Source organism: Triticum aestivum, chromosome 3D (genome assembly GCF_018294505.1).
Source record: "Triticum aestivum cultivar Chinese Spring chromosome 3D, IWGSC CS RefSeq v2.1, whole genome shotgun sequence".
NCBI lineage: Eukaryota > Viridiplantae > Streptophyta > Magnoliopsida > Poales > Poaceae > Triticum > Triticum aestivum.
Window position 1 is genome coordinate 122,514,144 of NC_057802.1, and position 13,243 is coordinate 122,527,386.

The 13,243-nt window shown below is 40.5% G+C and overlaps 1 protein-coding gene across 1 annotated transcript; it reads right to left on the reverse strand.

Moving 5' to 3' along the window:
* Window positions 1-4,392: 4,392 nt before the first annotated feature.
* LOC123077803 (uncharacterized) lies at window positions 4,393-10,736 on the reverse strand. The gene is made up of 5 exons (XM_044500131.1): window positions 10,489-10,736; window positions 8,950-9,105; window positions 6,070-6,374; window positions 5,432-5,978; window positions 4,393-5,113 (listed from the first exon to the last, which is right to left on the reverse strand). Exons 2-5 carry the CDS (start codon window positions 8,966-8,968, stop codon window positions 4,602-4,604), a joined length of 1,383 nt encoding a protein of 460 aa, XP_044356066.1. The 5' UTR covers window positions 8,969-9,105; window positions 10,489-10,736; the 3' UTR covers window positions 4,393-4,601.
* Between the last annotated feature and the right edge of the window lie 2,507 nt (window positions 10,737-13,243).

Genomic DNA, 13,243 nt, shown 5'->3' on the forward strand with positions numbered 1-13,243 from the left:
ACCAGCGTACTCGTCAACCTCAACATCCTCAGATGATGTAGCGACCCGACCCGAATGGATCAAGTCTCTGTGCTTAAGTGTCATCCCTGAATCGGTATGCTGACACACACAGTACTCGAGGATTTATAACAGAGGTAAATCACATATATAAAGTAACGTAAATACTATTACCTCAATCCAAATAGCGGAAGTAACAAGGTTGTGGATTCCCATCAACACCAACGGCAAAGTTGAGTGTAGAAATCGTAACCCTAACGTAACACTTACTCGTCGTAAGAATCCTGCAACATGAAACGTTGCAGCCCGAAAATGGGTCAGCACATGGAATATGCTGGCAATGTAACACATAGAGAATAATGAACAATAATAATGGTATACTACATGCATATATGGCTGGTGAAAAGCTCTACGGTTAAGTTTTTGCGAAAAGCCAATTTTTCCCTACTTCAAAGGAATAAATTTTATTTAACTATCATGGTGGTTGTGAAACATTGAGATGGTTGACAGCATCTCAATCCCAATTAAGAACGTGATTAAACCCAAATCAAATTTAAATTAAGTAACATGATGAGATCAACGGGATAATCCAAGAACTAGATACTCAAGATGTCCATAACCGGGGACACGGCTAATCATGATTAGTTTGTACACTCTGCAGAGGTTTGCGCACTTTTCCCCACAAGACTCGATCGCCTCCGCTTGATTCTCGCACTGCATGATGTTTGAGAAATGGATGACCGAGACACGGTCTTTCAGAAACAATCACTCTTTACTCCGGGTGGACCGGTACACCTACTTTCCCCTACATCTGCTAGCCCACCTCTTCAAGAGATCATGTAACCTACTCAACTATGCTAGAGCCCATAATAGCTTGTGGCTGCACACGGAAGTTTCTAGCATGAATGATCTTATGATCCCTTTGAGCCTGGGTGGCGGTCCTTATACAAACAGACAACACTGGATTCTCCAGGTGCCTCAATCCACCCAGATGTGAGTTTTAGTTGCCACCTTAGATAAACCATTATTAACAATCTCACATCTGTCATGAATATCTCTCAAACCCAATCCACGTCTACGAGCATAGCATGGCAATATAATAGCAACGTAGAAGTAACTCCCAAGGGTTTGATTGTAAACAGGGCAATAGGTACTACCTCATCAACTACTTCCCAATACCCACATGTTAATCAGATCCTAATCATGCAATTGTTCGAGGGTTGAATCTAATGCATAAAAAAACTGGGTATGAAAGGGGTATGATCAAAGTGTGAACTTGCCTGCAATGTTGATGAAGATGATTCGCACTCAAAACTCTTGATAGATCTACTCGTCACACTCCGGTCAATCTATCGTAAGCAAGCAATAGTAACCACACATAAGCAATCACTCAAAAGATCGAGAAGAACGAAGAAGACGATTCGGGAAACATCAAAACCAAGCAAATAACTCTTGCAACATAAAACAATTTCTAACAGTACCAAAATTATATGAATTTGGCCTTATCAGAAAGTTTAGGTCAAGAGCTTCGATTTGCAAAAAGAATCAACTAAATCGGAGCTACGAAACTTAAGTTATGAACAAAAGAAGTTTGAATATGAATTTGAACAAATTTCGAAATTTGAAAATTTCAAAAAGTTGACGTGACAGGTTAACTGGATAGGTGACAACAAGACGAAACTATAGGCACTAGTTTCATCTAATTTGGATGAACGAGTAAAAAGTTATGGCTATTTAAAAATCAGGGCCAAGCTATTTTGCAGAAGAAAAATAGCTACGGCTAAAAAATAGGTCTAACGCATAATTACAGAGAACGAATAAATATACCTAAAAAACGACTTCGGAGTGAGGAGACAATTTCCAAAGTCCCGCCGGAGTGGAGAAAAATATTTTTAGCTAGTCAAACTAAAATATTGATTTAACCCGCAATGGATAATTTCTGGAGGCTCTATGGGTCTATATTTATAGGTGGAAAAGAGGTTTAGGGATTAAAGGCTAGGCAATATGGGACTAAATGTAGACGAAAAGACAAAAAGGGAGCGCCTCGCATGGGCCTAAAGGCCTTAGCGGTTCGGCCGGCCGCGTGGCAGTTTTTTTTTCTGTTAGCAATTGTAAAGAAAGAAAAGAAAAAAAAACTATAGAAAAGAAATATTGGGAGGAATATGGCCGGCTGGGCCTGGCCTATTTAACAGAATAAAACAATGGGGCGCCAAAAGCTACTATACTATACTGCGCATGAGGGCGACATATAGTCACAGAGTACGCGCATGTAGTTTTTTTATAAATAGAGACAGGAAAGGAAAAACTGAATAAAGAAAATATAAATAAAACTTTATATAGGCATATTATATATCAAAACTTTCAGAAAAAGATTTCCTACAGCGTGAACATTTTTGTGAAGTCAAATAAAATCCGCACAAATTTTAATAAATCAAACAGTGCTACTGCCTTAATAAAATCCAATAAAAATCATTTTAAAAATACCAAAATGATTTCAAATTCATTTTTCTCCAATTTTCTGATGTAGGGAATCATGTTACCCTATTTTCTGTATATTTTTATTTTGGAGAAAAATAATTTGAATAAAACTCAAATAAGTCCAATATTGGAAAATAATTTCAATGGGACTTTGAATTTAATCCTTTGAAACTCCCAACTCCTATTTCATATGTTTTGAAGAAGTCATTTTATCTTCGCTCGTGAAAATCATTGAGTTGCATAAAGTTTCAAAATTGGAAATATTCTCAAATGAAATTCAAATATTTTCAACACCCCTTTTCATTTAAATAAATGGAAGAAGTCATGTCATCTTCTCTCCAGGGTTTTGTGGTGAAAAGAATTTGAATTCATGGAGATCATAAAAGTAAAATGAAAGTTTGGGAAAGTCCTTTTATTCCCTCTCATTTAACTTTCAAAAGATTTCGAAATCCACTCACTTTCAGTCAATCAATCAAACAATCAATCCAATCTATCTGTTTATTATAACATTCCAAAATTTAGAATTTTGGGATGTTACAGATGAGTACTTGGTGCATGACGCATTCCGGGGATCTTCATGATGGGAAGGTACCGACTCATCATCAGTATGTGTCCGCTTCGAAGATGGGGGGTCTCTCTCGCCATCTTATAACTAAAAGATAATTGATTGTATAAGTAATTGACCATGTAATTGATTAAACAAACAATAAAGTTCATAAAACAATTTGGAAGACCTTTCTAAAAATGGGATATATTGAGCGCTAGAAATTCAACGAAACGGAAATAAATAAACATTTTGTTAAAATGTTGACACTCATTTGTATCCATGAAAAAGAAGGCGATAAAGCGCGAGCAACCAAATATTGCATCGGCTCGATGGCCGGCACCATCGCGAGCAATCAATTTGTATCAATGCTAATAATTTGTATCAATGCTGCTACTTTTTCCTATAAAGTTGGTCAAAGTTTTAAAACTTTGACTTAAGACAAAAATTAGATGTAAACTTATTCGCGGACGGAGGGAGTATGCAGGAGGAGTTCACCGAGATGGTTTGTAGGCAAGGACCCGTCCTCGGGAAGGGGAGCCAACGGCCAAGGATGCTCAAGGTCAGTGGAGCTCGGGGCGTCTGTGCCCGGTGAGGTCGGGCTCGATGGAGGCAGGGGTCGAGCATGCTCGGGGTCAGTGGAGCTCAGGATGGCCGCGGCCAATGAAGGGTTGGACTCCAACCACTGACCTCGAGCATCCTCGGCCAATGAGGTGGAGCTCGATGAAGGCCAGGGGGCGAGCATGCTCGGGGTGGCCGCGGCCGATGATGGGTTGGACTGCAACCACCAGAGCTCAAGCGTGCGGCCACCGCCAACGAAGGGAAACGACGCCATGGGTAGGGGAGTGGAACGTGGCCAAAGCAGCCAAAGGCGGGGAGGTCATCGGAGCAGAGCAAGGCTAGTTCAGCTTGAAGTGCCGACAGGTAGGAGCAAAGCAAGGCTAGTCCAGCTTCACAAGTGCAAAATGACCGGTGGGTTGAGCGACTTCGCCGGCATCTGTTTCCAGCGAGGGGTCACGAAACCAGTTCTGGTGAGCCAGCCCGTATAAATGCATAGGGGTGGGAAGAATCTTGCGCACAGATCACATAGAACTCCCTCCGATTTTTTTACTCTGCATATAAGATTTGTCTGAAGTCACACTTCATAAAGTTTTACCATATTTATATGAAAAACTTGATATCATATTGTGAATGTTAATTCGTTTTCTATGTAGTTGTTCAAATTTTACGAAGTTTGACTTCAGACAAATCTTATATGCAGAATAAAAAGGATTGGAGGGAGAGAAGCGGGAGCACATGCGCAGGCCACCGCTCCCGCTGTAACTAAATCTAAATTACCAGCAAACAACAGAAGATACCAAGACAGTGAGAGAGATGCGATAAGATGGCAAATAGTAAAAAGAAGACAGGCTACACTTGTTACACCAATTCCACCAACAAATGCCCAATAAATACATCCGCCACCTGAATGAACGCATCTCCCAATGTTCTGTTGTTACCTCTTATGAAACAGTTGCCTGGTTTACGCCAATCCCCAGACAAATATATCGCCTCTATGATGTCAACATGAATAATGTACAATTCACAATCTCCTGTTCCTCTCCTTATTCCAGTCTCCCGATCCTAGAGACGAGGCCAATGTTGCTTTCCTCAGCTTCTGCTGGTTTTCGTATTCCTTCTCAAGCCGTGCCTGGGACGATACATGAATCGGATGCCTTGCGGCATTGCTGTGGTTTTGTCTCATATCAAGCATAAGGCCCTTCTCGGGTTTGACAGGAGATACAGCATCTTCAATAGGAACAGGCCACCTAATAAGCCCTTTCCCTGGGTTGCTCATGCACGCAGCAGAATCGTTCTTCCTATCGACCACTTTCTTGGTAGAATGGTTTCCGCTGCGAGCTGGATCACTATTCCGAGAGCCCGAGGAGCTCTCAGCTGTACCAAACGGTGATGACGGCTTACGGGCTTTCAGCTTATCAGGAGGTGACTTTGGCAAATTTATTGTCCCATTGCTATATACTTGGGGACTCCACCCTTCCGTGCTTCTTCTCATATCACATAGGGTCTCAGCTGCGCACAATATCTTCCGTGATGCTGATCATGGAGCTCATATCAGCAAATTTTAAGAATTGAAAATGGATAATACAAAATATGCAATCCAAATGAAACAGTAATCACGGTTCACTAAAAACCCGCAGATAGCTAGATCTAATGACACAGAATGCAAAGGGGCTTTATACTACATATCATTCATTGCATTGTCTTAGGTTATAGCATGGAGGCGGACCAAGAAGTGATATAGCATGAAAAATAGTTTTGTAATCACTATAATATTTTTTTGGTCAACAAAGCTTTTTTACGTCCATAATACGATTAAAGCAACTTTGAGTTCCCTAATAAACTGTGTCATACCTTGACGTGCTTTCAGAAGAGAACGTTCACTGTCATTCCTCTGGAAGCTATCTGAGGAGCCCACATGGTCTAGTGGATGCAGTTGCTGCGGACCATGCTCGCTTTCAGTTTTTCTTGAGTAAATAGTTTGTCCGAGGGATCCGGAAGTTGATTCCGTGCAGCATAAATTAGATTGTCTGCTACATGAATCAATGATAGACGACTTTGCCATATCCATTTCCTGAAGAAGATCATCAATTTGATGGACAGGTAAATCTTCATAATCCTGAGCGGTTGGATATGATCCAACTCTCAACCACTGCCAATGGGAGTTACTCCTACTTGACCCATGTTTACCAGAGTCAACGCTCGGTCGGTAAACCCCAGCTTGTGAGTGTGACCAAGTAAATGGTGGCAAACTAGGTCCATGAGTTGTCATGGAAGGCCCTGTAGCTGAGCTCTCGCTTCCAGCTGATAAAAGAGAATCGAGATCATGTCCTTGGGGAAGTGTTAAACGGCTTAGGATGTCCTTTGGGCAAACACTGCAGACCTCAGTTTGTAAAGGATCCTGGGTAGCGGTAGTATTACAGTAAGCATAAATGGTATTGTGAGGTGCTTCAAGACATGTTAATGATTTAAACACAATTGATTCCACTTACCTTAATCAAAGAGGACGGTTTGTCACTACACTGATCTTTGATATCAGAGCTTGAGGTGGTTGCTGAATGCAGCCTAGGACTAGGAGTCAAATTACCATCTTTTCCAGGACTACTGTCCATGTCAGATAGCATAAAAAAAGCTTTTCTGACAGAGACTAGGAGTTCATCTTTTGTGTGCAATACCTTCTTTCCTTTTTCTCTTCCTAAGCTGGAATATTTGTAAGTGCCATCGAGAAGTTCACTCAATGTCAGGTTCTCAATGTGATTCGTGATGTCACGGATATCAGATTTAAGGCCATGTGCCCCTGAATGAACAGATAAACACTGTAAGGTGACATGCAAGAATACGTGATCAATGATAAGAGGCCTAAAAATTAATCAATAGCATGTTTTCTCCATTACAATACCATATTAGTCATCCTAGGGTATTCATAAATATATGTTGAAATTGAACAACGAGATCTCTTGTGGATGCATATGGCATACTTTCTAAGTAAAAAGATGTACACTGAAGAACCACCCACATAGTAAAATACCATACTAGTCATGCTGTAGGTTATGCATATCAGATGAATTGAAAAGGCCTAATGATGCAAAAGTCACTGGCGGCCATGAATTATAATAAACGATGATGCAGATTGCAGAATCCTACATACTTTAGTAAGAAAATCATGTACCACTGAAGAACGAACAAAAAAAGGTCAGCTGTGCCATTAGTATTGTTTTTCATATTAGTATTACAATTAGAGAGATGCAAAGCAACAAAAATGGAACAACTGGCACTAAAATGAAACTGGAAACAGAAAGGCAAGTTGGAACATGTTTAATAAATAACGGTCACCAAATAGACAAATACGGTATAAAAACCAAGAAATTCAAGAAAGGAAAAAAAGAAATTAAAACACCAATATGTAAAAGATTCTAGCATTCATCCCATTAGTGTTTATATTTGTGTGAGCAAACACTAATTTGCATCGTGAATGAGTTGTGTACAGCCATAACGAAACTCGGCACTACATCTGTTCTAAAATAGATGATGCATTCTACAAAGCATACAGTCAAACTTCTATATCTTTGTAAATTCCGCCTATGTTGTCTCAACATAGCCGGTCACAAGCCCGGGTAAAGGAGGAGGGTTGTGATAGGCTTGGCGAGCCAACGTAAAAACTCAGCCACTCTTATGGAGATGAAACCCAAAAGATGGATGAGGTCACAAGGGATATACAAGGAGATATCCCATGATGTATGCTCTTTGCGGATGATGTGGTGCTAGTTGACGATAGTCGGACGGGGGTAAATAGTAAGTTAGAGTTATGGAGACAAACCTTGGAATCGAAAGGGTTTAGGCTTAGTAGAACTAAAACCGAGTACATGATGTGCGGTTTCAGTACTACTAGGTGCGAGGAGGAGGTTAACCTTGATGGCCAGGTGGTACCTCAGAAGGACACCTTTCGGTATTTGGGGTCAATGCTGCAGGAGGATGGGGGTATTGATGAAGATGTGAACCATCGAACCAAAGCCGGATGGATGAAGTGGCGCCAAGCTTCTGGCATTCTCTGTGACAAGAGAGTGCCACAAAAGCTAAAAGGCAAGTTCTACAGGACGGCGGTTCGACCCGCAATGTTGTATGGCGCTGAGTGTTGGCCGACTAAAAGGCGACATGTTCAACAGTTAGGTGTGGCGGAGATGCGTATGTTGAGATGGATGTGTGGCCACACGAGGAAGGATCGAGTCCGGAATGATGATATACGAGATAGAGTTGGGGTAGCACCAATTGAAGAGAAGCTTGTCCAACATCGTCTAAGATGGTTTGTGCATATTCAGCGCAGGCCTCCAGAAGCTCCAGTGCATAGCGGACGGCTAAAGCGTGCGGAGAATGTTAAGAGAGGGCGGGGTAGACCGAATTTGACATGGGAGGAGTCCGTTAAGAGAGATCTGAAGGATTGGAGTATCACCAAAGAGCTAGCTATGGACAGGGGTGTGTGGAAGCTTGCTATCCATGTGCCAGAGCCATGAGTTGATTGCGAGATCTTATGGGTTTCACCTCTAGCCTACCCCAACTAGTTTGGGACTAAAGGCTTTGTTATTGTTGTTGTTGTTGTTGTTTTGGTTAAGTGGAAATAAAAATAACGCCATAGGTTTGTCATAAAAAAACATTCCACGATATAATTTTGTATAATCTCATACTTAGATATTCATAATACCGTGATGGCCAAAGATGCATTTAGACACCATTGCAAAGTCGAATATCATCTCTATTAGAACTGAGGGGGTATCATTTTAACAAGTAATAGAGGGAAGATGAAACCAAAACAAAAGTGGGTGCTTAAAAGGAAAAGCAATTCCATGTCAAATGAGATTTTATTTTATTGAGATCATATGATTAAAATGTGAGAAGACCAAGAATTGCCCTTTGCAGGTTAAAAATGAAGTTAATAAAACAATCAACAATGAAACAAACAGAAATCTTAGAACTAAACAAGTAACAAAATTAAAAGGATCTATACAACTAGATTTCATTGCCCACATCATCTAGGATCAATTTACTGAGAAAATCAGTTATGGATGTGAACGCCATAGAATAATAACTATCTTATAAATCTACATCCATGATCTGGCATATCATGTTCTTTATCCAGGGACAGCTCATGAAAGGTCAAATGAACTAACAGATCTACATTTCTCAAGCATACCAAACATAGCGAGTGCATCATGTACAGGCCATATGCTGACAAATCAAGAGCTAACATGCATACCTAGTATGTCTAAATGTGGAACTTTGTGAGAAAGTTTGCACTATGATAAGAAGACATGAGAAGGATAATAACTAGTATAACACATCGATAAACAAAATCATAGTTGCAACCAGTTAATACATACCAAGCATGCCATTTCCCATGAAACTGGAATCATGATTTCCTAAACCAGACTTTAATGTGAAACAATCATATTTAGATCTGACACCAGACCTAGCATTCTTCTTGTCAATTCTCTTCGCATCAGAAATGCGCCTCTGCTTTAGCAACCCAGATTTTTCTGCATAACATTAAGGTAAGGGCAAAAGCAATTGCTGTTAGAATATCAAACTAGATAGAAGCATTGACGCTAACTAGAGCAAACAAACGACTGCGCGCACAAGGTAGAGCTATATCAGATGTTGTATGAAAGCAGAGAATGGCACATTGTACAGCAACTTGTCATCCATAATGAATCATCAGACAGAGAAAAACCATTAACCGCATGTATATGTATACGGCAGCGCTAAAGCGAGCATGAGCGTAAAATGCTAATCCTGCACTCCAGCCAGGTCGCAAGTGCTGCTCAGCTAAAAAATCAACTTTCCTCCCCCCTACTAGTACTAGTAAAACATACTCCAGAAATGGTAACAGAATTAAAAGCATTACACACTGCACGCACTGATCCCCGCGCTACCTAGTAAAACAGTGGCAAAAAACTAACATAAATAAAATGGTTACGCTGGACGCACCGGTCCCTGCCCCACCAAATCAGGCCACCCTTTGGAGGACACCGACATGGTAATCAACCATTGTAAGAGAACAAAAGGGTTATCAATCCATGGACTAGTTTTTTTACAGTGGGCCTGTGGACTAGTCAGGCTAATTAAACATAGGCGTAACTAGATAACCAACAGGGGTCGCGCGCTCGTGGTACCGCATCTCCACAATCACTGTCCTACGGCTGCCCCTCCTCCCAGTCTCCAGCATCATAACTTTTAAATTTCAAAATACGGTCATGGCTCCGCACTTCAAATCTTGCATTGGTGCACACATGCCCAGTTACGGAGGTGCAGTATTGCCTGTTTACTTAAGTTTTCTCTCTGCAGTGCTGCGAGTGCAGTTGTTGTTGTATACTATATGCTAATCCAATACAACTGCAATCATTTTTTTGGTTCCATGGCAGATTAAAAGGTATTATTACCTGAATCAGGAACTGTAAAAGGCTGAGAAATAACCACCGCTGAGTCGCTGACAATATTTATCATGGGGAAAGACTAAACCAAGAAAATAAACAACTCCCAAAAATTAGCAGAAGAATGAAAACATCCATTACAGCACAAGTATCATTCCAGAAGTAATTTGTGCAACACGTTCCTTTTTATTCTTTATTTTTTTGCTCAGTCAAAAACTGAAATTTAAGGGTCGGCCTTCAGGTTTATATATACCTGCTAATATAACGTGAATAGGAAGACCACTAAAATTACTACTTTGCGGTCAGTTGGTCGTTATGGGGCTATCCCTGACTTTGCAGTCAGCTGGTCGTTAGGGCGAGGGTCCTTATTCCCGCTACTCTGTACCTTTCCTTCAACAATAACAACAGCAACAAAGCCTTTCAGTCCCAAAGAGGTTGGGGTAGGCTAGAGTTGAAACCCAAAAGATCTCAAAACCAAGTTCCACACACCTCTGCGGCTAGTTATTTGTGATATTCCAGTCCTTCAGGTCTCTCTTTACGGACTCCTTCCAGTGTCAAGTTTGGTCTACTCCGACCTCTCGACATTATCACGCTTTAACCGTCCGCTATGCACTGCCGCTTCTGGAGGCCTGTGTTGTATATGCCCGAACAATCCCAGGCGATGTTGGACAAGCTTCTCTTCAATCAGCACTACCCCAACTCTTATCACGTATATCATCTTAACGAAATGATACACAGCTCTCCTCTGTACCTTTCCTTCATCTTAGTGAAATGATATGCAGCTCTCCTGCGTGTTCTACGAAAACTACTTTGCGGTCATGTACAGAGGTCCGAAGAACATAAAAACTGTAATAGAGAAATAAGTGCAATGGAAGCATGGTATTGATTCAAATGATGGTAACAAACATTTAGCCAAAAGATAAGATATGAAGCTCTGACAGGAAGGTCCATAATGAATCCATTAACATATGCAGAGTCATTTGGTGAGTAGTTCTGTTATGTAAAATTAGACACCCAAATAGCGGAAGTAACAAGGTTGTGGATTCCCATCAACACCAACGGCAAAGTTGAGTGTAGAAATCGTAACCCTAACGTAACACTTACTCGTCGTAAGAATCCTGCAACATGAAACGTTGCAGCCCGAAAATGGGTCAGCACATGGAATATGCTGGCAATGTAACACATAGAGAATAATGAACAATAATAATGGTATACTACATGCATATATGGCTGGTGAAAAGCTCTACGGTTAAGTTTTTGCGAAAAGCCAATTTTTCCCTACTTCAAAGGAATAAATTTTATTTAACTATCATGGTGGTTGTGAAACATTGAGATGGTTGACAGCATCTCAATCCCAATTAAGAACGTGATTAAACCCAAATCAAATTTAAATTAAGTAACATGATGAGATCAACGGGATAATCCAAGAACTAGATACTCAAGATGTCCATAACCGGGGACACGGCTAATCATGATTAGTTTGTACACTCTGCAGAGGTTTGCGCACTTTTCCCCACAAGACTCGATCGCCTCCGCTTGATTCTCGCACTGCATGATGTTTGAGAAATGGATGACCGAGACACGGTCTTTCAGAAACAATCACTCTTTACTCCGGGTGGACCGGTACACCTACTTTCCCCTACATCTGCTAGCCCACCTCTTCAAGAGATCATGTAACCTACTCAACTATGCTAGAGCCCATAATAGCTTGTGGCTGCACACGGAAGTTTCTAGCATGAATGATCTTATGATCCCTTTGAGCCTGGGTGGCGGTCCTTATACAAACAGACAACACTGGATTCTCCAGGTGCCTCAATCCACCCAGATGTGAGTTTTAGTTGCCACCTTAGATAAACCATTATTAACAATCTCACATCTGTCATGAATATCTCTCAAACCCAATCCACGTCTACGAGCATAGCATGGCAATATAATAGCAACGTAGAAGTAACTCCCAAGGGTTTGATTGTAAACAGGGCAATAGGTACTACCTCATCAACTACTTCCCAATACCCACATGTTAATCAGATCCTAATCATGCAATTGTTCGAGGGTTGAATCTAATGCATAAAAAAACTGGGTATGAAAGGGGTATGATCAAAGTGTGAACTTGCCTGCAATGTTGATGAAGATGATTCGCACTCAAAACTCTTGATAGATCTACTCGTCACACTCCGGTCAATCTATCGTAAGCAAGCAATAGTAACCACACATAAGCAATCACTCAAAAGATCGAGAAGAACGAAGAAAACGATTCGGGAAACATCAAAACCAAGCAAATAACTCTTGCAACATAAAACAATTTCTAAAAGTACCAAAATTATATGAATTTGGCCTTATCAGAAAGTTTAGGTCAAGAGCTTCGATTTGCAAAAAGAATCAACTAAATCGGAGCTACGAAACTTAAGTTATGAACAAAAGAAGTTTGAATATGAATTTGAACAAATTTCAAAATTTGAAAATTTCAAAAAGTTGACGTGACAGGTTAACTGGATAGGTGACAACAAGACGAAACTATAGGCACTGGTTTCATCTAATTTGGATGAACGAGTAAAAAGTTATGGCTATTTGAAAAATCAAGGCCAAACTGTTTTGCAGAAGAAAAATAGCTACGGCTAAAAAAAATAGGTCTAACGCATAATTACAGAGAACGAATAAATATACCTAAAAGACGACTTCGGAGTGGGGAGACAACTTCCAAAGTCCCGCCGGAGAGGAGAAATATATTTTTAGCTAGTCAAACCAAAATATTGATTTAACCCGCAATGGATAATTTCTGGAGGCTCTATGGGTCTATATTTATAGGTGAAAAAGAGGTTTAGGGTTAAAGGCTAGGCAATGTGAGACTAAACGTAGACGAAAAGACAAAAAGGGAGCGCCTCGCATGGGCCTAAAGGCCTTAGCGGTTCGGCCGGCCGCGCGGCAGTTTCTTTTTTTAGCAATTGAAAAGAAAGAAAAAAAAACTATAGAAAAGAAATATGGGGAGGAATATGACCGGCTGGGCCTGGCCTATTTAACAGAAAAAACAATGGGGCGCCAAAAGCTACTATACTATACTGCGCATGAGGGCGACATATAGTCACAGAGTATGCGCATGTAGTTTTTTTTATAAATAGAGACAGGAAAGGGAAAACTGAATAAATAAAATAAAAATAAAACTTTATATAGGCATATTATATATCAGAATTTTTAGAAAAAGATTTCCTACAGCGTGAACATTTTTGTGAAGTCAAATAAAATCCAC

Bases quoted from the DNA above. Each gene is read 5' to 3' on its own strand.
- LOC123077803 (XM_044500131.1), bottom strand. The intron at 5,979-6,069 runs GTAAGTGGAATC...ACCGCTACCCAG, and splicing joins AACCGTCCTCTTTGATTAAG to GATCCTTTACAAACTGAGGT. The intron at 5,114-5,431 runs GTATGACACAGT...CTCCATGATCAG, and splicing joins TCTTCTGAAAGCACGTCAAG to CATCACGGAAGATATTGTGC.